This window comes from Chiloscyllium punctatum, chromosome 4 (assembly GCF_047496795.1).
Source record: "Chiloscyllium punctatum isolate Juve2018m chromosome 4, sChiPun1.3, whole genome shotgun sequence".
NCBI classification, from domain to species: domain Eukaryota; kingdom Metazoa; phylum Chordata; class Chondrichthyes; order Orectolobiformes; family Hemiscylliidae; genus Chiloscyllium; species Chiloscyllium punctatum.
Window position 1 is genome coordinate 76,038,554 of NC_092742.1, and position 21,571 is coordinate 76,060,124.

Below are 21,571 nucleotides of genomic sequence, written 5' to 3' on the forward strand. Positions count from 1 at the left end.
TAATTCCTCAATGACCATCCTGGACCATAAGATCAAAATGGTTACTGCAGCTCCACTTACCATTCCAAAAATTCATGCATGTTGCAAAACTGGGGCCAAGAAGAGTCACATAACACTTCTATCACGTGCCACCAATGACCAACAAGAACCAATGGCATAACAATTGCCTAACATCAACTGAATTAGTAAACTAAATGCTGTCGTTATGTCATAAAGTGCATCACACCTTTTAAACTTATAATGTGCCAGGAGCTAGATAACTCATGGCTCACTTCCTGACTTTGCAAAGGTAATCTGCTACATATAAAGCACAAGTCAATAGAACAAAGAAGTATGCTCCACTTGCCTGGATGATTACAGCTGCAACAATACTCAAAGTGAACAAAAGGAGAAAACAATTCTCATTTTTTGCACCACATCTACTACAGTAAACACACACTGGCTCTATCCAACAGTAGACCATGCTGAGAGACTATACCTCCTACTAGATACACTCCAGCAATTTGCTAAGGTTTTAGTTACAGCACTGTGGAAGGACAAGGGATAAACGGTTCACATGAAGATTGTTACTATGTCCTGGTCCAAGTCACTTACCACATCGATACAGTCGCAAATTCATTGATGTATATCACTGTCGGTTCCACATGGCAGTTAAAAGCCTGTAACTCCCAGCCACCAGAAACTTCATTATAGGGACTCCAAGCAACTGTAGGAAGAAGCAACGCCACAATCTTCTCAAGATTAATTAAAGATGGGAATAATACATCCTGCTTTGCTGGCAGCGCTCAGAGTCAGAGAATTAATGAAAAGGGGAAGAAATACTTTTGCAGATCTGTAAAAGCTGCAACATGCTGCCATTTCCTTTTTGTAAAGTAAAATTCACAGACCAAAGCATTCCCAGTGCCTGGAGTTCACATGGTGTGTTAAAAGACATTAGGATCAACAGTCAACATAGTGGATAGATGGAAGCCATGCTTAACTGTACAGCTCTTGGGCAGCATACCTCTATGGAAAATCCAGGCCCCAAATTGAAACTGTAATAGACAGGGGAGTACAGTAGAGTGGGTTCTTACATTTCACTGGAAACATGGCTTTCTTCTGTACCTTTAAAACTACCACCATTAAATCTGAACCTGTGTCTTCTACACAATAGCATTATTTTTTCACACACACAATAAAACAAAGCCATAAAATTGGTGAAATTATGCAGCCCTTGCCCTCCATGGAAACAGCAATAAATGGATTTCACATCATGTTCAGCTTCTAAGGTATTTATGATTTCCTTTATGTACCTATCAGAACCTCCTACAGTCCTGGTTTAGAATGCCAGCAGCTGAGAATGATTTAAACAGCCCTTTTAGGACTACTGACACATTGCACCTGAAGCACGTGACCTCACTATGACTACCTACATACATACTTAATAGAAGCATGTAGTAAAAATGCTTCAACTTTCTTGTCAAACTTTGAAACTTTATTGCTGTCCAGAATTTAAAACATTTTATCCTTCAAGCTAAAGTGTCAAGATAACTTTTCCCATGTGTTTATTTTTACAGATTGTTACAACCAGTTTTGGAGGAGCACACTGTTGCTCACTAGTCTAACCACTCCATTGGTCACAATTTATATTTGCACGTGTTACTCAGTTACCAGTGTGGCCAATTAAATATCCTATCTATATTAGATTTATAATAAAAATATCCATCAATCAGATTACTTTAATAAACACCAAGATTTTCTACATTTTGCAAAAAATCAATAATAAGTGCAGTAGACCATTCGTCTGAGTCAGCTCCATCATTCAGTGCAACCATGGTTTGCACTTTCAGCCCAAATCAAATACCATAATATGAAGTAGGCACTGAAATGTTGCAGTTAATTGGGTTTTTAACAAGCTCTAAACTAATTGTTGATTCAAAATGGCTGGTAAACATCCAACTTCAGCACCTGTTCAGCTTCCATATGATCAGAGACTGGCAGGATGCCAACCCAATGGCATCACACCATATTTTATATAAGTTAAGGACTCATTCATCACTCTTGTCACCCCTCTTCCCGTCCCCCAACCAAATTTGGAACTACCTTTTGGGTCTGGGATCTGTACTATTCTTGGGATCCAGTATGTGTCTTCTACAGTGATAACAGATACAAAATACTTTCAAAGTGTCTGTCATTTACTTATTTCCCATCAGTAATTCCTCAGTCTCACCCTCTATGAATCAATACTCAGTTTAGCTATTCTCTTGCTTTTTATATATAGAAAAAAAGATTTTACATTTCCAGCCAGTTTTATCTCCTCTTAACAACGTCTCCATGCTCATTTCTTTCTCAGTCATCCTTTGTTGGTTTCTTAATATTCCCAATTAACTCAGTTTCCAATAACATTTGCATTATTTACATATTTTCTCTCAATTTGACATTCCTCAGTTAGTCATGCATAGGGCATGCTTCTCACTTTCGTTTTTCAAAAGAATATATCTTTGCTAATAATTAGGGAGTATCTGCTTAAATGTTCATCATAGCTTCTCTGCCATCATACCCATTAACATGTTTCCCCATTACATTTTGATCAACTGTCTTTTACCTTTGTAATCACGTTTAAGTTTTAGACCCAAATTCTTCATCTTCAAATTGAAAGTGAAATTCTACTATGTTATGACTAATCTTATGTAAAGGATCACTTTATTATAAGATCATTTGTTTTTCTTGGTCTTATTCAATATTACCAGGTCTAAAATAATTGTACCCTCGTTAATTCCAGAAATTATTGTTCTTAGAACTGTCCTGAATATGTTCTGAAAGTCAATCTCTAAGATGATGTATCCAATTTGATTCATCCAGTCTGTATGAAGATTGATATCTCACACAACTTTTGTAGTAGCTTTCTTACAAGTCCCCATGACTTTTAGATTGATACTTGTCTATCAGTCCCTAGCTCTGGTCAGAAGACTGATAAGGTACTCTCAGCAGTGACTTTTCTCTTTTGTTATTGCTTATTTCTATTTCTTAATTCCACTAAAGCGACAACACTTTGATTTTCCAAACCAAGATAATTTCTCACCAGAGTACATCATTTATTAACAGAGACCCCTACTTTCTTTTCCTTTCTTCCTGTTCTTTCCAAAGGTCAAATACTCTTGGTCGCAGTGGGTCAGGCAACATTCGTGGAGAGAGAGCAAGCTAACCTTTTAAGTTTAGAGGAGTCTTCATTAGAGCGTGTGGCTGCAAATTGGGGGTTGGGGGAAAGGTGGAGGGGTAAGGAGGGAGATGACTAAGCCCTTCAATTATATAAAATATGGTGTGATGCCATTGAGTCGGCAATCTGTCATCATTCTGCCCAGTCTCTGATCATATGGAAGTTGAACAGATGCTGAAATTGGATGTTTGTCAGCCATTTCAAATCAATAATTAATAGGTTTTGAGCTTGTTAAAACCAATTAACTGCCTTGATGAAGAGTCATTTCGACTCAAAATTTTAGTTGCTGTCTCTCCAGGGATGTTGCCTGACCTGTTGTGATCTACAGGATTTTTTGTTTTCAGTACAGATTCCAGCATCAACAGTAATTTGCTGCTACAAATACTCTGGATCTCAGCTTGGTCAAGTTGTCAGCAAGTGTCTGCAGTGGTTATCAGAACATTTTCCTTTGTGTTTATTTGTGCTATTACTTCATCCATTTTATCATCCATCTGTATTCTGATTTAAAAACAAACTTTTAATACTGCTCTCTCCAACCTCTGCTTCTGACCTTCTTTGTTGGTGCACTCTAACAGTTGTCAGCTATGTTCCCTTCTGTCATAATCTGACCACCATTACTAACCCCACTACTGTGCAGTGGTGTCTTTTTCATTAACTTTCCAAATCCTCGCCCATGTGAAACATCCCCCCCTTGCTCCAGCTCCAGTTTAACCGCCTCTCTAGAGCCCTCAGCCTTTGTTATCTGTTTCACCAGTAAACTATCATATGATTGCATCTATAATATTCTTTTCAAATGCTAGATTTGTGGTGACAGTTGAGGACATTGCAGAATCTTAAGCCACAATTATGAAACACTGCTTTCAAGAAGGACAATTTTGTTGTTACTTTCTTGAGATAGCACTGTGAAAGCAGATCACAATCCCATTCTTTTTCTGCTTGTAGCGATCTCAGTGCTTCAAAATAGATAATAGACAGAAAGCAAATCCAATATAATGAACTCAACATCCATTACCTACTTAAGCACGCATTTTTAATAGGATTCACACATGACAAGGCTAGCACTTTCTCAACTCAGATAATTTTCATCACAGGAACATTCCTGGGCCCCGAAACAAATCATCGCATCAGTGTATCACTCTTGACATTTTACTGTAGGCAACCAATTGGAATGCTGCCTCCATCATCTAATTTGGAATAGTCTGCAGGTTCTGGAGGTCAGAGTTTACCACATCGTGGACCATTGTGAGCATGACCGATAGCTTTTACTCTCTCACCAGTAAGAATGTTGCTGAAAGCCAAACAAGCACAAGCAATAGGAACAAATGGAGATGTCATCATTACCACAGGAATGGCTACCACAACATCAGTCCCAGAGTGTCAGAAATATCAATCCCCAGGAGATCCTAGTGTAATGGTAAGCCTCTCCATGAAAGACAGCACTCTTGCCATTATTTGCAGTTGTGCTTTGAAAAGCCTTCTTACTGCAAAGCCAGCAGAGCAATGACAGAACAGGGGACTGATACAGTGCTCAGAGGATTGCATTACTATGATAGAATTGGCACCAAAAGGTTCAATAAATACATTTATTGGATGGCTTCTACTGCTGGATTGGTTGCCATCATTTCTGCAAAACAGTCTCCAGAAAATGTGCAAAGGGAGCAGGAATATATCAGGAACCCAGCCAATTATTTGTTTTTCCCCTTTTTTTTCCAGCCACTTCACCTCACACGCTGTCTCCCCTGGGCTGGAAACATTCTGCTTCAAATATCTACCCTGTAAATCTAGAATAATATTCATTTGATTGTACTCTTTAACATGAAAACTTTTAGCCAGCCAAAGAGTGTGAAGCAAAATATTATATTACAATTTTGGACTGAAGTAAAATTAGCACTGCAATCTATGGTTTAGTGGAGTTGAGCTTCAGTGGAGCCTAGACAGCTAAGGCCACAATAATTATTGCAACAACTTCTAGCAAGACGTAAAGAGAAAATGCAGAAAAAGAACATATAGTATAATGCCTTCTAGGGTTGATATTCCAGGACATGGTACTGAGATGATAACGTTAAAGTGGTGGTCAAATGCGAGAGAAACCATGGGCAGAATCTTCCCAGCACCTGAAAGACATGGTCCATGATGAGAAAGTTCTGTGAGAATTCAATCAGGAACTTCTTGACAGTGAGAGCAAAAAAAAATCACCTTTCAGAACCAAGTGCTGGTTTTTGCTGTTGAGTGGTGAGAGGCCTATTTGAAAGCATTAGCATGCATTAATATCTTATTTCAACTAAACTTACCTTTATTAAGATGGAGATCCCCATTGTCCTATCCAGTAGGTGCAAAATAAATACCAAGAATACCTGACCTGATAGTCAGAGATTACCTGGCGACCTCGCTTGCCATTTGCTCTTCTACCTTGGACACCCAGCACCAACATCTCACGGCACACTCCACGGATAGCAGCCACATGCACCCCATATCCATGGATCTTGGCAACTGATCCACTTACAGTAATGCTTATCACTTCAATGCTGCACTTTGGAGTGCATTGGCACCCATCATTGTGGTGTTGCTGTAAGGACAATTTGTCCATAGGAATAGACACTCAGGTTTGAACCAGGGACCATTTCAGGGATCCTCACTTACTCTCTTATTGCTCACTCATTTTGTGCCTCGTTTGATGCTCCCAGAATTCCTGCATTTACTTTTGGTGCTTTGGCCCCTCCACTGCACCCTAAAGGTTCACTTGCTTCTGTTTTGCCATTTGTTCAGTGCTGTTTAGTGCAGACACAAAGCCTTGCATCTTACCTTTCTTGTTAGCAGTCATCAGTCAATGGATGTAGAGGCATTCCATGGCCTTCCTTGTTTGGAGTCTTCCATATTCCTTGATGTAATTTTAATCTGGGTTTTTGTTGGAGCAGTATATTGTTGTAGAGTTGGAGGCAGAAAATAAACATTTAAGAGAAAGGAGGCTGAGAGTTGTAAATAGTTGTTGTTTAATGTTGATTTTGGAGGTAAGAATAAATTGATTTTATTTCTTTAAATAGTGGAAGTTGGGAGTATTCTGTCACTCATATTTTAACAGATCATGAGATGAGGTGAGCTTTTCTGGATGTTTAGTTTAATTAACAGAAGGGTTCATCACCATGTACAAGGATGTTTATTATATTAATGTAACTTGCATATAGCTGCTATCATGCAAATAGCTACATTTTGTTTAAGGCAATAACTGCTTCTCCTTTGACTACCTTGTTGTTTTCCACTACCACATTAGATCAAGCATCCCCTGTAGATCCTGAACAGAGAAGCAGATGGTGGCAGCAAATATCCCAGATAGCTCATAGCAGAATGAGCTGTGGTGTGGATTCATCTTACAATATAGGATTTGTTGGCAATGGAATTAGCATTCATGACACAGGTTAATTGCCAGGCTGTTGATTCTTTCAATATTTCCCAACTATTTCCCAAAGGGATGAAGGAAAGTCTTCAAAACACAAACTGATCCTATTCCTTGATTTGCTGAACCATGGCCCAATCAACTTCCTGTTTTATCCTTCCTGTTGTTATCAGGACTACCTTTGATTTTCTACTTTGCCTATTCCTTCTCACAATTAAGCATCCTGGAAAATTGTGTTCCAACCTCGGCCACTTTGGACGACTGGCACTTTAACGGCTTTTAAATCAAAACTGTTCAATTCAGTGTTATTAATTATCTTGGGCCTATCTAATGATTATCAATCAAGGATAAACTAGTGTACAATACTTACAGAGAAAGAACAGTTCTTAGATGTCTTACTGGAAGACAAGAATGAATACAACTAGATTCAATCATGCATAATTACTAGTACCCTGTGGAGCTGAACCAGAATGATTATGCACCCTCTGAAAACGAGGATAGAACCCCTTGTCTCCAATCTCAGTAGAATGAATAGGGTCAATGCAACATGAACATTTACCTCCTTCTGAACCATTATCTGATACAACATCTCACCTCAAGCCAGTTTTCTCCATAATTATGCAATCACGAGTATAACTATATTACATTTATCACTGTCTCATCTTCCACCTAAATCTCCGACTTCACAAATAAGGGCACTCTGGACATTTCACATTTTTTCAGGAAAACTGGACATATCCCCATCTTTCATAGTCTAAAACATTAGGCTGTTTCTTTTACATTCATTTTGAAGAAAGTTCTCTGGCTGTGACCTTTATAACTTTTACCACTGAAATCACAGTTTACTACATCCCAGTCCTTTTAAATCTTGAGTTTCCATTGATTTTTCCTCTTCTGTTGGGACTCTTTCACTCAATCTTTCTATAATTTCTCTTCCATTGCTCAGATAAATTCTGAGTTTTTCCAAATTCTGCTGGCTCAGTATAAATTTAACTTCTGGTACTTTCGCTGTTCATTGCAGTTGTACCTTGTTGAGCAGATTCTAGATGACAGCAATTGTGAGAGGTGAGAACAGTCTTTTTTCTCTCGCCTTTCTTTAGTAAGGTCTTTGGCCCTGTTTATCAAAAGATTTTCTTTGCCCCCTTTTCCTTTGTGGATAACTAATTTTACTCCTGAAGACTTCTCCTGTTCCCTACTGAGCCGCCACTGCCTTTTTCTAAATATGGCGACTCTTCTTCATCTCTCTAACTCAAGACTTTTTTTCCTCGGTACTTCTTACCTCTTCTTGTTGAAGAATTGGCTTTGGATTATTGAGTTTCCCTCGTCACTGTCTCCATGGCTTCTGCACTTTCTCAGTCTGTAGGTAATCACATTTCAGCTGCTGACTGACTGTGTCTACTTAAAGTCATAATGTTCTTAAAGTGGCAAACTCATTTGCCTCAAGATTTATCTTTTCTTCTGAATTTCTTCTTCTCATAGCCGGGTTCATATCCACACCACTGCAGCCATGTTCTATTGACCTCTTTTGAACCACTGCCTTAAACAACACACAACTGAGTCCTCCCACTTCCCACTCTTAAGAAGCTGCCAATCAAGGCCGTGACTTGACATGCCTGTGCTTTTTACTGCTCTCCCAATGCTATCCTCAGTGAATTATTCAATATCAAAGATTACACAACATTCTTTAATCATTCTCCTTACATATTCCAATGCTGTTACAATCAGAAAATTCTCAAGAAGCTGTCGCCAACTGCAGACATAATAATTCCATTATCTTGGGTCCAATCTAAAGGTTACGGCTTATCAGGATCAAAATGATAATCGTTTTGTTACTGTGCACAAATCTTGAATGAATCTATTGTGCAGATCTTAAACAATGACTGACTGAAATCATTAACAACTAACATGGAATGCTACGCATGAAACTGACAGGAATCTCATTCCTTACCATTTACAGTAAACAGTAAAATAGTGATTTAATTTGTATCACAAACCGAAACATTTTCCTTAGTAATTAAATGCACATTCAGACAGACATCAAAGAACAACTTGATAAGGAACTATCTATGATGTCAAAGAGGTTTATGATAGGAAGCTTTGTACGAAAATAAAAACAAAAAGGATGAATGCACAGAGAACCTGAACTGAGTAACAGCATTGATTTAGAACACAAACAGAACTTCAATCAGCATTAGTTGTGAAGTATGTTTCCTATAAATGGATGATTCATTTCAAAATGTATTATTTACATTATAGAGTGCTGATTATTGTGTATTATTCTTTGCTCCGTGAAAATTTATTTGGGAGATCCTTAACTTTACAACATCAGATTTGCTTGCATAAATCAATTTTGCAGGCGCCAGTCCAGTTTTTATCAAACTGAGAACAGTAAAATTCTGGCAAGGCCTAATGTAAAATAATCAAAGACAACAACATGAGCACTGTTTTGAAACAGAGTGAACAGATTTAAAGAGATTTTTTGTGATTGCTAACAAAGATTTCAGTTTGATACATGATAGCATTTTCTACTGGCTAGAGGAAGAAATTCAGCTACATGATGCTCACATTTTCGGTGCTAACAGGCCTCTTATTGGTTGAAAATTGAGTGTTCAACGGAAGTGCACACTTCCTGCACCAGTAGTTTGAGTGTGTGCATGCATCCAATGACCAGCAGCAATAGCAGAGCAGGTGGAACATAGAGTCATAGAGATATACAGCACGGAAACAGACCCTTCAGTCTAACTCATCCATGCCAAACAGATATCCCAACCTCAGCATTGAGGGAGCGGGCACTGTGGGAGAGTCAGTGCTGAGGGAGCGGGTACCGTAGGAGTGTCAGCGCTGATGGTGTCAAGCATTGTGTAATTTGTTTTGTCTCTAGTGCTGCCATTTTCAAATGTCATTCTCAAACTACTGCCCTCTCAATCTCCTGGAACTGAAAATGGATACAATTGCACAAAGAACCTTTTTTTTTATCTGCGCTACTTCAAGGAAGCACTCCCAACATGTTGGTTGCTGGCTTATTTCTCCTGACTACTATTACAGTTCTATGCGTCTTCAAACTTTTGTTGCATTTGTTTCAAGTCTAAAGGGACTTCACCTTTGGAGCTGAAGCATTTTTGTAATGGTTTAAAAGCTTGAGCTGAAACAAGCTGTTGTCTGACACTAATGTTTCTGGGAAGCACTCCCCATGGAATTGAACATGACTAGCAGAATGAAGAGAAGAGGACAAGCAGGGTGGTGAGGGAAGAGGACAGTAGAATCATACTCAACAGGATGGCATACCTATCCAAAGCTCTATGGAGCAGTCCTTTTACCTTAATATCAGCAAGGACAAATGATTCAGTTGGCTTCACGTTTGGAACGATGCTTTCACTAAAGTGTGCCAATTATTGTTGACTGAAACCTTTAAACAATGCAAGAACTGCATTCTTGAGGGTGCTAAATGATTGAATGTCTTAGCGTTTATGTGGCTGTCACCTTCCAGGGTAGTCCTGCTGCTATGAATACAATCTTGCAGTTTGCACTACTGTGTTCAGTAAGAGAGGCCATTGAGTCTCTCTATTCAAAAACTTTACCTCATTTCTTCTTACCAGAGACAAACAGGCAGAATAAACACAAGAACTTGTTTCAATTGCAGCCTTCCCCGCTCTACATAATGTACTTGACAACACAAAGATTGCTTTACGTGCACCTCACATGAACTTGGCAATTTTGATGAATTGTCGAGTGTCAGGCTAATGGTCCTTCAGAGTGCATTTGATATGTGTCAATGAGCATTGTCTCATCAGAGGAATGGCATTACCATGATGGTAACCACAACGACTTCATTTTACAATGATCCTTTGTGCATGACTGCGAAGTACCATTACTGATCAGTGTTTGGTTACTGGGTGACAGAAGTCATTTGCGCATAGCATAGGTCATGGCTTCATTCTCAAACCCATGTAAATGGACAACACAGGCACATAAAGGTCTACAGCCAATCTTGTCTGTGGCAGCCAACTACAAATGCAACTGAGCCAATTCTATTCTCAACCCTTTTCCTTGTAGACCTGCAAATGTTTACTCTATAAATAATTGCCCAATGGCCTTTTGAAAGCCATTATTGAATCTGCCTCCACTAAGCTCTCTTGCCCATTTCTATATCAAGTAAAGGGATTGCTAAAAAGGGAGAAATCACCTCTGGCTCACTATTATGGAATATATGAGTTTATATGGGGGGACACAATTGTGCCCAGTGGTCAAATTCCATTTACATTGCATGCTACCATGTAAAGAAAAAGGTTAGGAATAATCAGTCTCAGGGAAATGTTTCATGATCAAGGACATCAGTATTGAAAATCTAATGTTTGCACAAAAGAGAAAGCTGAGGTCATAAGAAGTTGACCGTTAAGACATACCAGTTCACTAGATAAAATGCTGCTCAACTTGAACATCATGCCCCCAATAGGAACCATAGGGCCATTAGCCTCACACTGAACAGTCGATAAAGTGTTAGAAAACATTATTATAACTGCGATAATGGAGGTACTAAATAAATATTTACATGATGAGACAAAGTCAACATGGATTAATAAAAGAGTTTTTTAAAAAATAAATCATTTAAAGTGTTTTAAGATTATAAGTAGTAGCATCCAAATATTGGAAAACACTTGATGTATTTGGATTTTCAAACTGCACTCACTAAAGTGCCACACAGCAGGTGATTATACAGAATTACAGCTCAAGAATATATTAGCATGTACTACCATTGGTTAATGGTAAGAAAACTGAGAGTAGGAAGAAGTAGGTCATTTTAGCTTTGGCCTCCCTGTAACTAGTGGGTAACACAAGGTTGGTGCTTTGGCCGTAGACATTTATGACATACATCAATAACTTAGATGACAGGATCAAATGGAATGTATTTAAGGATGCTGATGATAAAAAGCTAAGTGGCAAAATAACTGGCAAGAACAACATGAAGAGAGCTCCAAAGATTAAGTAACGTGGATGACATACAATGTGGAGAAACGCGAACCTACTTACTTTTATAAGGAAAATAAGAAAGCTCTCTTTTAGAAATAAACTAAAAAATCTAGTATTCAGAGGGATCCTCAAACACAAATTATAACATTACAAAGAAACAACAATTAATTACATGATTTTTTATCATAACGGGATTGAAATACAAGAGTAATGATGTGCCACTGCAACTGTATAGACCAAGGTGAGATTCACCTGTGGTATTGTGTATAGTTTGAGCTCCTTAACTAAAGAAGTTTATACTTTCCTTGAGAATGTGCAACAAAGATTCCTGGGATAAATGGATCATTCTATGTTAAACTGAGTAAATGAATGCCTGGAGTTCAGAAGAATAAAAATGCTCACATTAAAGCATACAGAATTCTCAAGAGGCTCGACAGGGTTAATGCCAGGAAGATGTTTCTCTGGTTAGAAGTCTAGAGCTATGGGCCACAATCTCAGAATATGGATTTGACCATTTATGACTGAGAAGAGGAGAGATTTCTTCAAAGCAACATTAGCATTTGAAATTCTTTCCTTTGAAAGATGTGGATGGGCAGTCATTAATTACATTCAAGACAAAGATGAAGAGTGTTTCTGATTCTGAAGGCTAAGGGGGATAACGTAACTCAGTTAATATATTATTGAATGATAACACAGGCTTGAGATACCCAGTGGCTTATTTCTATCCCCGTTTCAAATGCTTTTATTTCTGCCTGAGAGTGCTTCAAACATGGACCTGTCCTCTGTCTCAGTTGAGGAATGACTGCTGGACGACATTCCCTCAAGAATAGCTACTTTGCTGAGAGAAGTTTCTATACCCTCAGGAAACATCTTAGTCACTCACTACTTAACATTGTCTTAGCTGGGGAGCTGCTCACCGAAATGACAGACTAAGAGGTCAATCAATTTAGCTAGGACAAAGAGTTGACATAGTGTTAGGAAATAGCTACAATATAGGAGGAAAGGGTTTTCTTTTTGCGTTTTCGCTGGCTGTTGTAATGGGAAGTAAAAATGACAACTTTGAAAACTGGTTACAATCCTTCAGCATAATTTAAAAACAAATCTTATAATTACTTCCTTTAGCAGTTTGACAAATATCTTTACAGAACTGAGATACAGATCATTCAGAACTCCAAACCGTAAAATAAATCTTCTGCACGCTGTAGTAGGTGCAACACAAGTTAATATTATTTAAATCATTCACATTTGAAGCCAATGGATCTGTCTGGATAGCTGAGCCTGATGCTTCTTGGGAGTCAGTCTCTAATCACATCTGGTTTCGCTTAAGAGTTTCACTGATATTTTGCCAGCAGCTACAACCTTTTAATGGCCACAATAAATTAAAATGACTGTAAAATGTGAAAATCGTACACTAAATGAAACTTAAATCTGGGTACAATTTAAGATTTTTTTTTAATGAATATGACATGTATACAAATAGGTTCAATTTTACCAATTTAAAACTTTTGCAGTTTCGCAACCTATTTTGATATTGGGTTTCACAAAATGCTCTCCATTTTTAAATCAGAACAGATTAACTCAAATAAAAGGTTTTGAGCACAATTACCACAAGCCGAAATATCATATCAATTAAGACCCATTTATCTTTTTAAATTATAATTTAATTGTGGATGTTGCATACATGTAGGTCTGAGGGACACAGTAGCTACACGTAATGTTGGAAACATGCTGACAGGGGAGACGAGATCAAACACAGATCAGATTTCTGCACAAGCTACCAATAAGAGAGGGCAGGGCAAGGGTTCTATGGGAGCCAAGGGATGAGAGAAGATAAGAACACTCCTGTGTCCCTCAGTTGAACAAACAACAACTGATGATTTCCACCACTCTGTTTGGGATCAACAAAAATGTTTTTTTTTACTTATTATTTTATTATTGTTCCATATATCATTTTACAAATTTATTCTCAAAAGCATATAGCAGAAGTCTGGTCAAAGCTTCAACTTAACTGAACACGTCGTTAATTTTGCTGCGGATTCAGCCTAAGCTCTTTCTTAGAGAAGCTTTCAAATGTTACTTCAAAACATAATTGACAAAAGAAGTCCCAATATTAATGTTTATCAACATTACTGTTACGATTATATGAAAATTACCTGTGTAAAATATGTACAGACTTTACTTTTTTTAATTATAAGGTTTTTTTTGAATATCAGCATTACAATATCAAACCATGCTCAAAGTAGCACCTCCTCCTGCATCAGATTTGCTCACCTCAATTTATGTCTAAATTTCCTCTCTAATTGATCGTCGTTTCCGGATAGTAAACCAAGTAAAATCAGTGCAAACAAAGACAGAGGGACGGACTGGATTCAGTAGATTTTCTTCTCTAACAACGAAAATTAAAGCTAAAACCCACAACTCATTCATTGACATTCATTTGGTGAGTTTGGTAAGATGAGATGAGTTGTGGCATTAACAAGGTGAATAACGAACAATAATGAGTGTCAACTGGCATTTCACCGATGCCTCGCAAGAATCTCTCCACTTGTGAAAACACATGACAGATCGAGTGAACTGACATTGAGATGGGCCTCACCACACAAAGCACCTGAATCTGCCACACATCTTACTATAATTCACGTCACTCCTGCAAGATTTGGCTGACAATGTTTGTTCTTTAGCGCTTAATTTTGCAGTTCAGCAGATTTAAGACGTTTTCGTGCTTCTGGCATGTTGTGTTTGTGTCCTTGTGCACAAAGTAATTCTTCTACCTTATTGCTCCTGGCTTAACTTCTGAGCACTCGCTCACTTCAACTTATTGGAGGCTGTCAAGGTTCCTGGTTTGCATCCTCCTGGTCAGTGTTGATGCAGCAACGTGTGAGCATTCCTTTCTGGGCCATGCGCTTGGTAATAATGGTGGAGCACCAGAATGTGAGGGGCACTACTGGACTTGCAGCCTCAGAGTTGCTGCGGAGCTGAGATCTAAAGATGGTGCCCATGGTAAGAACACTGTGAAGCACTTTCCCCTCTCCTGTCATACAATTCCACAAGATGGGTGCTGAAGAGTTGAGTTGCCTAACTAATAGGATGAAGAGTGGATGATCACATGTGAAAGGGCCTCATTACAGACTGGATGCCAACAAAACACTTTGCCAAAATTAAAGGGAAAATTCAGCACACAGAAACAGAAAATTCAATGCAGATTTCAATTTTAAAAAAATCCAAACCTTAAAAATTGCTATAAACATGATTATTTTCCTCGTGCACCCAAGATGCTGGTCATAATTTTATTTTGAAGCTGCACTGGCAGAATTGATCATGCACAACTCTTTAACATGGCAAGGCAGCCATTATTCTGTTTCAGTGCTGACAGAAAGAGGTGGGTTTAATGTGTTGAGAACATTCAAGCATAGCATAATGATACAGGAGGTGAAAGTCCCTTTCTCTCAGCTTTGTTCAATTTTAATGTTGGCTAATTGCTTTACTCCTCAGTTACTCGTATTCCTGAATACATCTACACAGGAACTTCTACCCCAACATAAACACCATGGTTAATCAATTCATTTTCTTATTTTACAATACTTGGAAACATTTAATGTTTTACATGGTTAAAAGCTGCAATACCTTCCAGGTCTTTTTTCAACTTCCTAAGATCCTTAGTGAGATCCTCAAATTTAACTTGTGAGGCGCGCATTAACTCCTGAGGTTCTGGTAGAGGATATACACTCTTGTCTGTTCCTGCATCCTGTTAAGAAATGAGAAAAGAATTGTTAATATATGTCACTGAATCCCTACAGCGTGGAAAGAGGCTGTTTGGCTCACCAAGTCTGCATCAACACTCCAAAAACTATCCCACCCAGGACGAGACCCTTAGCCTATCCCCATAACCCTGCATTTACCATAGCTAATTCACCTAGCTACACATGCCTGGGCAACTTAGTGTGGCCAATCCAGCTATCCTGCACATCTTTGGATTGTGGGATGAAACTGGAGCACCCAGCGGAAACCCATGCAGACATGGGGAGAACATGCAAACTCTACACAGTCACCCAAGACTGGAATCAAACCTGGGTCCCTGGTGCTGTGAGGCAACAGTGCTAACCATCAGGTGTAATTTTGTGTAATATCAGTGCAGAGATACAGAGGCGTAGTTTTCCTCGCTTCCTAACATTTAATTCATGGTCAGAAATAGGTTTGTGGTAATGATGGATTTCCCAGTGGAACTATTATGGTGGGAATGTGGTGACACTTAATTTTAATCTTCTTTTGTGGTTGTCATCAATCTTGGCACATCACTTCACATAATTATGGGTGTTTAATGTTCCTGGTAAAGAACTATCAATTTGAAATTCATGGTGACCACCATTTAACATATGTCAAAGACATTGCATTGTAAAGTTGTGTGCTTCATACATTTATTAACCAATATCATTTTTCTCTGGTCAGCAGCAATGTTCTGACCATTGTGCCAACAGATGTAACTAATTTCATTGTGGCACCAATGGATTTCCAAAGGAGTATCCCCTTCATGGTATGTCTGGAGGATCAATAGAGGTACACTAGGCAGGGCAGGCAGCAGAAAGAGATCAACCAATACCGAAGCACCCACATCCATTAGGAGAGGTGAAAATATCTCACTTTCCTATACAATTAATCCTGATGGAAATTCTTTTCTCAAAGGAAGCAGGAACAGAAGACTCAGTAGTTTGTTCTGTTAATGCCAATTGGAGTATTAGCTATTTCCACAGAAGCATTACAAACCAACATGTTCTCAGTAGGTACTAAAGGCATCACTATAGCGTGGCTCAGAGTCAGCATTACCCAATTAGCCATGCTTGGTCAAATCTACAGCCTCAAAGTAATGCATCGGCACACCAGGCTGCACTAGTCCTGGTTTGCAGACACTCATTGACACCTCGATTTTCCTGTGCTTTAACTTTTTCTTTATCTTTTGTACCTTTGCGATGATAATGAGTTGAGATACCAGGAGGATCTCTGCAAAGACTTCAAGATTTGTTGGACCCCTTTTAACGCACTCCCCTTCTAAATGTGAAACATCTGGAGTTTTCCTACCTCACTACTAAACTACCTACTCAAACATGCAGCTGAAATAATGCCAGAGTTGACAGAGATTTGTTGGTATATGCCCAGTTTCATTTGAGTCTGTTATGGTGACAATTATACAGAAATAGAAACATTCAGCTCTCGATGCTTAAATAGAAATAACTCAAAACAAGTCAAATCTGTTTCCCAATTATCATTGAAGCAATACACCTGGAACCCTCTCCAATTTATATCGAGCTAATTTGATACTTACTTTAAAAAGTACTTCTACTGAAGGCTTTACTAGTTCATACACTTTTTTTTCAGAAAATATTGATTTAATAAGAAAACAACTAGCAAGTAAAAGTAATATTCAGAAGGAAATTGATTGGAATAATTATTTCATCTAGAGTACATTACTTTCAAATAGAAAGTCTGTTTGACAAAAGCTCAAAGAAAGATTAATTACCTTGTCAAAATGATGCAAATAATAGGATGCAACAAAATCCACAAGACTAATTCGATTATCCTAAAACAATAAATAAAGATGTGTGGTAAATTAACACTGAATATTATGTGCAAAACAATTTATTTTTCTTGTAATTTTCTATTGTTTATCAGTTGACCACAAAAGGCACACTATTTTTGTTGACTTATCAAAGAGCACATAGCTTTTTGTTTAAACAGCCTACTACTGGCACACACATTTCTTTCAAGCTTTACTTTCCATTTAACAAAACATAAGCTATTCACATAAAAAACAAAAATACCTTTGTAGGAAATTGGCAACTAAAAACAAAAATCATTTATCTGAAATTCCTGTCTACAGATTCAGCAAAGAAGTTAACAGTTCCCAAAAGTGTGGTGGCACTCCATGGAACTCTGCTATGGACTCTATTAAATTCACAAAGCAAGGAAAGATCCTTCATTTGAATGCCTTCGGTGGGCTAGGACACTTGCCCCCCCCTAGGGCACTAGGGGGGGTGTTGTGTCACACCTACCCACTTTTCAGATATAATTAAGGCTTCTTACAAAATAAAATTAAGTACACAGCAACATTTTCAAGGAGCCAGGCTTTGTCACAGCCCCAGAGTCTCTCAGGTTGGTTTCGAAAAAGCACTAGGGGAATTTTCGTATGTCCAAAATAATTGAGCATCTGCACTGACTATATGGCAAGCCCTAAAAAAAGCTTAGGATATGTGAACTTCTATATTTATCCTTAATTTGTGCTCCAACTTTAGTCTCTTATGTTACTGACTTTATATAGACAGACAGATATTTTTCTCTCTCAATGGTATCCCAAACACTTGGATACAAAGGCATGGATTGTCTTATTAAAATTCAAGTCAAATACTTAGTTGTTTTATAGAACTCCTGCCAAAGTTATATGTGAATCCATTGGAGCAGCTGAGAAAATCTGGGGTCAGCCCTTTTAAAATAAATTGTTTAACATCACTACATAAAATAGCAATTTCAGAACAACAGATTAAGCATTTATCCTCTCATGAACTCCACTTTCTCATCTAAAAATCATGCAAATTAGAACAGGGGACCTTTACTACTCAGTCCGTTGCAACTTAAATGGAAAATAATGAAGAAAGTACTGTGAAAGATTAAAAAGGTCAAAAACGTTGGCCTTCCCAATAAAACAAAACTTAAATGCACGGACGAAAATGTGCCAAAACCTAATTGCAAATGAAGAAGATTTTTTTTTAAAAGTTGCAACATCAGAGAAACAGAATTCCCTGTGCTTGAGCAAGTCAGATTCCAGGATCACTATTTTATCCAAGTTAAGTGCTCATGAAAAGGGCAGAAACTCAAAACCTTGCAGTTTTGGGAGAAACACAACTTAAAATAAATGAGGATCACACTTGCCTGAACTGCACCTTCTTTTAATGCAAAACATTGCAAAGTTACAACGAGCAGCACACCACAACCCAGGACACACGATTATGTGCCTGATTTCCTAAACCACACCTGCCACAAGTGAAACTCCATAGGACATTCTTTTTAAAGTTTTGTACCGATGTGCCAGTTCACAACTTTGCAAATGTCATTACATCTTGGTACTGGTATCTCAAATTGAACAGTACCTTTTGAACAGCAACACAAATTCCCAGCTCGGCGAACAGAACCACAACAACGAGCACCTGAGCTAAAAATCTTCTCACAGACTTTGAGTACCTTTTAAAAATCAATGTTTTGTTGGTACAGGGAATCTTTCCCAACATACCAAGAATGCCATCCCTTATAATTATTTGTAATAAAAGTAAGCTTAAATATGATAAAAAAAAATCTAATCTAAATCCATTTTAATCATTCTTGTTGAATTAAACGTTTTTGTAAACGTACCAAACAGACTTGTAAAACATTTGAAAAGGCTCTTATTAACTCAGTCTGGAGTCTGAAATGTTGTGCCAAAACATTTTCTATGTGTCTCTTTAATATTTTTAGTTGCTTTCCCATTTTGCACCTTGATAATATTTTTACAGTTTTATCATATAACTTTTATGCAATAGAGTACATTTAAATTATTTCCAACCAAGATAATCAAATTTCACCAGGTACTAGAAGGTGCAATCTAGGACTCAGCAATGAAAATGCTGTTTACTACATCATGAAACCACTTAATATACAAGCAACTTTAAAAATCTTAACTGCATAGTTTCTATTATGCCGTGTATTCAAACTTCTACTTTTATGTGACTTTGTGGTGGGAATGTTAGATACCCTTAGGGAGGAGCATAGGTTGGCTTGAGTATATGCTTGGACATGGGAATGGGTAGAGGGTCACAGGGAGTGAATGGAGCACATTCAGTGGCATGAATGGAGAGTGTGGCTGAGGGCTTGGAAGGTGACTGTGAGGAGTGAGGGCTGGAGAAATGCTTTATATTTTGTTGTTTAAGTCCTGAGACATGTTTTTTGGCTATAAGCCTCAGCTTCTGGCTGTCTCTTCAGCCTCTGCTGGGCTGTGTAGCCTGAATTCCACCTAGCCCACATCACAGGCTGAGAATGGTGAGTGTGGGCTACCGTTTGTAAACTCTCCCACCTCCATGCATTTGATCTCGGAATGAAAATTGGGGCCAGAGAGTCAGTAGTTGAGGGACGGAATTCCAGAGGCTTAGGGTCTACACATGGACGCCAAAGGTGGAACGATTAAATTCAGGAATGCTCAAGAGCCTCGAATTAGTTGTGTCTAGACCTCTGAGATTTATGCAGCTGGGGGAGATTAAAGAGATGGATAGGATATCAATAGACTGGTCAAGCGCCCAGAGAAGTGAAAAATGGGATTCAATCCAGGGAAGATTGAAGTAATGCATTTGGGAAGGGAAAAAAATCAAAGAGCACGCAATAATTATAGCATACTGAGAAACATAGAGAAAAAAATGTGACCTTAAAATGTATGACCACAGACCTCTGGGAGAAGCAAGACCAGTACATAAGGTAGTTAAAGTGCATGTGTGATACTTTACTACAAAGGAGCATTTATTTAACATAATTTCTGAAAGGTTTTAATGGGGGTATAAGGGCAATACTTACCACCCAGCTGACCATGGTGATCAAAAAATCATGGCTTGAAAGGATGGTTGAGACAGAGACCATCATTACATATAAAATATCCAGTAAAAGTTGCCATTACCTTGCACCTTACCAATCAGAACGCCCCTAAAACCAAAATTTCTCAGATTGCTGTGCATTCTTTCTTTAAAAAATTGAGGTCCGTTCAGGCACAGTTCAGCTCACGAGCAGGAAGGACATCAGGATCATAAAATTGAACTTTTTGCAAAGTTAACTTCAATGAGATTACAGGGTCAGCTGAACTATTAACTCATTCATGTCTGTACAACACGACTAAGAAGCTGGTGAGAGTAAGTAATGGGTTTAAAGGTCATGCTCCCCAGGTTCTGTGTATACTAGGTCACATCAGGCTCAGGGACTTGCATATGGAGTCTCTGCAATGTACGGGTTTCCCTGGACCAGCAGGTCCACTTTAAGTCCCATCTGTTTCAGAGGTGTGCCAAATCAAGTCTGAACAGTCTGATTAAGAACAGCTACAAGTTACTACACATAAGCAGCTCAAGGAAGGCCTTGTGTGAGGACTGAATGAAATAACATACAAATACATTGAAAACAGGAGTAGGCCTTTTGGCCTGCTTTACCATCCAATACAATTGTGACTAAAACAATTTAATACCCCTGTTTTCTCTTTTTCCCATACCCTTAGATCCTTTTAGCCCTGAGAATACATCTAACTCCTTCTTGAAAACATACAGCAGTTTGGCCTCAACCACTTTCTGTGGAAGAGAATTCCACAGACTCATCACTGTCTGGGTAAAGATATTTCTCCTCATCTCAGTCCTAAATGTCCTTCCTTGCACCCTTAAATTGTGACCCCTCGTTCGGGATATTTTTAGACTATGTGGCCCCCAGTTTTTAAAATACTAAGAGTGTGCCAGAGATACTGTTTAAGACTGGGACACCAATTGTGAAATTGTTACAGATACCCTCAGGACAAGGGACTGGAAAAATAGGAGACGGGAACGTCAGATTACATCCACAATTTATCCTTTTGTACCAGTTTGCAATATTTGACATTGTAACCATATGGCTCAGTGGTTAACACTGCTGCCTCACAACATCAGGGACCTGGGTTTGATTCCAGCCTCCGGTGACTATCTGTGTGGAGTTTGCACATTCTCCCCGTGTCTGCATGGGTTTCCTCTGTGTGCTCTGGAATTTGCCCACAATCTAAAGTTCTGCAGTTTAGGTTAATTGGCCATGCTAAATTGCCCATAGAATAGGTTATTAGTCAGGGGTAAATATAGGGTAGGGGAATGGGTCCGGGTGGGTTACTCTTTGGAGGGTCAGTGTGGGCATGTTTCCACACTGTAGGGATTCTAATTCTAAGGTCCTGTCCAATGCCAGCCCAGTGGAGCAGAGCTTGTGAGAATGGGAACCACATCAGATCATAA

At 38.5% G+C, this 21,571-nt stretch overlaps 1 protein-coding gene across 4 annotated transcripts in view; it reads right to left on the reverse strand.

Moving 5' to 3' along the window:
- The window catches only part of fmn1 (formin 1), a 373,616-nt gene that overhangs the window by 119,778 nt on the left and 232,267 nt on the right, over nucleotides 1-21,571 (reverse strand). For all 4 annotated transcript variants that reach the window (XM_072569057.1, XM_072569058.1, XM_072569056.1 and 1 more), the window contains 2 exons: nucleotides 17,068-17,127; nucleotides 15,180-15,300 (listed from right to left, as the gene is read on the reverse strand). In XM_072569057.1, the coding sequence (XP_072425158.1) occupies nucleotides 15,180-15,300; nucleotides 17,068-17,127 (181 nt within the window). The remainder of the gene's footprint in view (nucleotides 1-15,179; nucleotides 15,301-17,067; nucleotides 17,128-21,571) is intronic.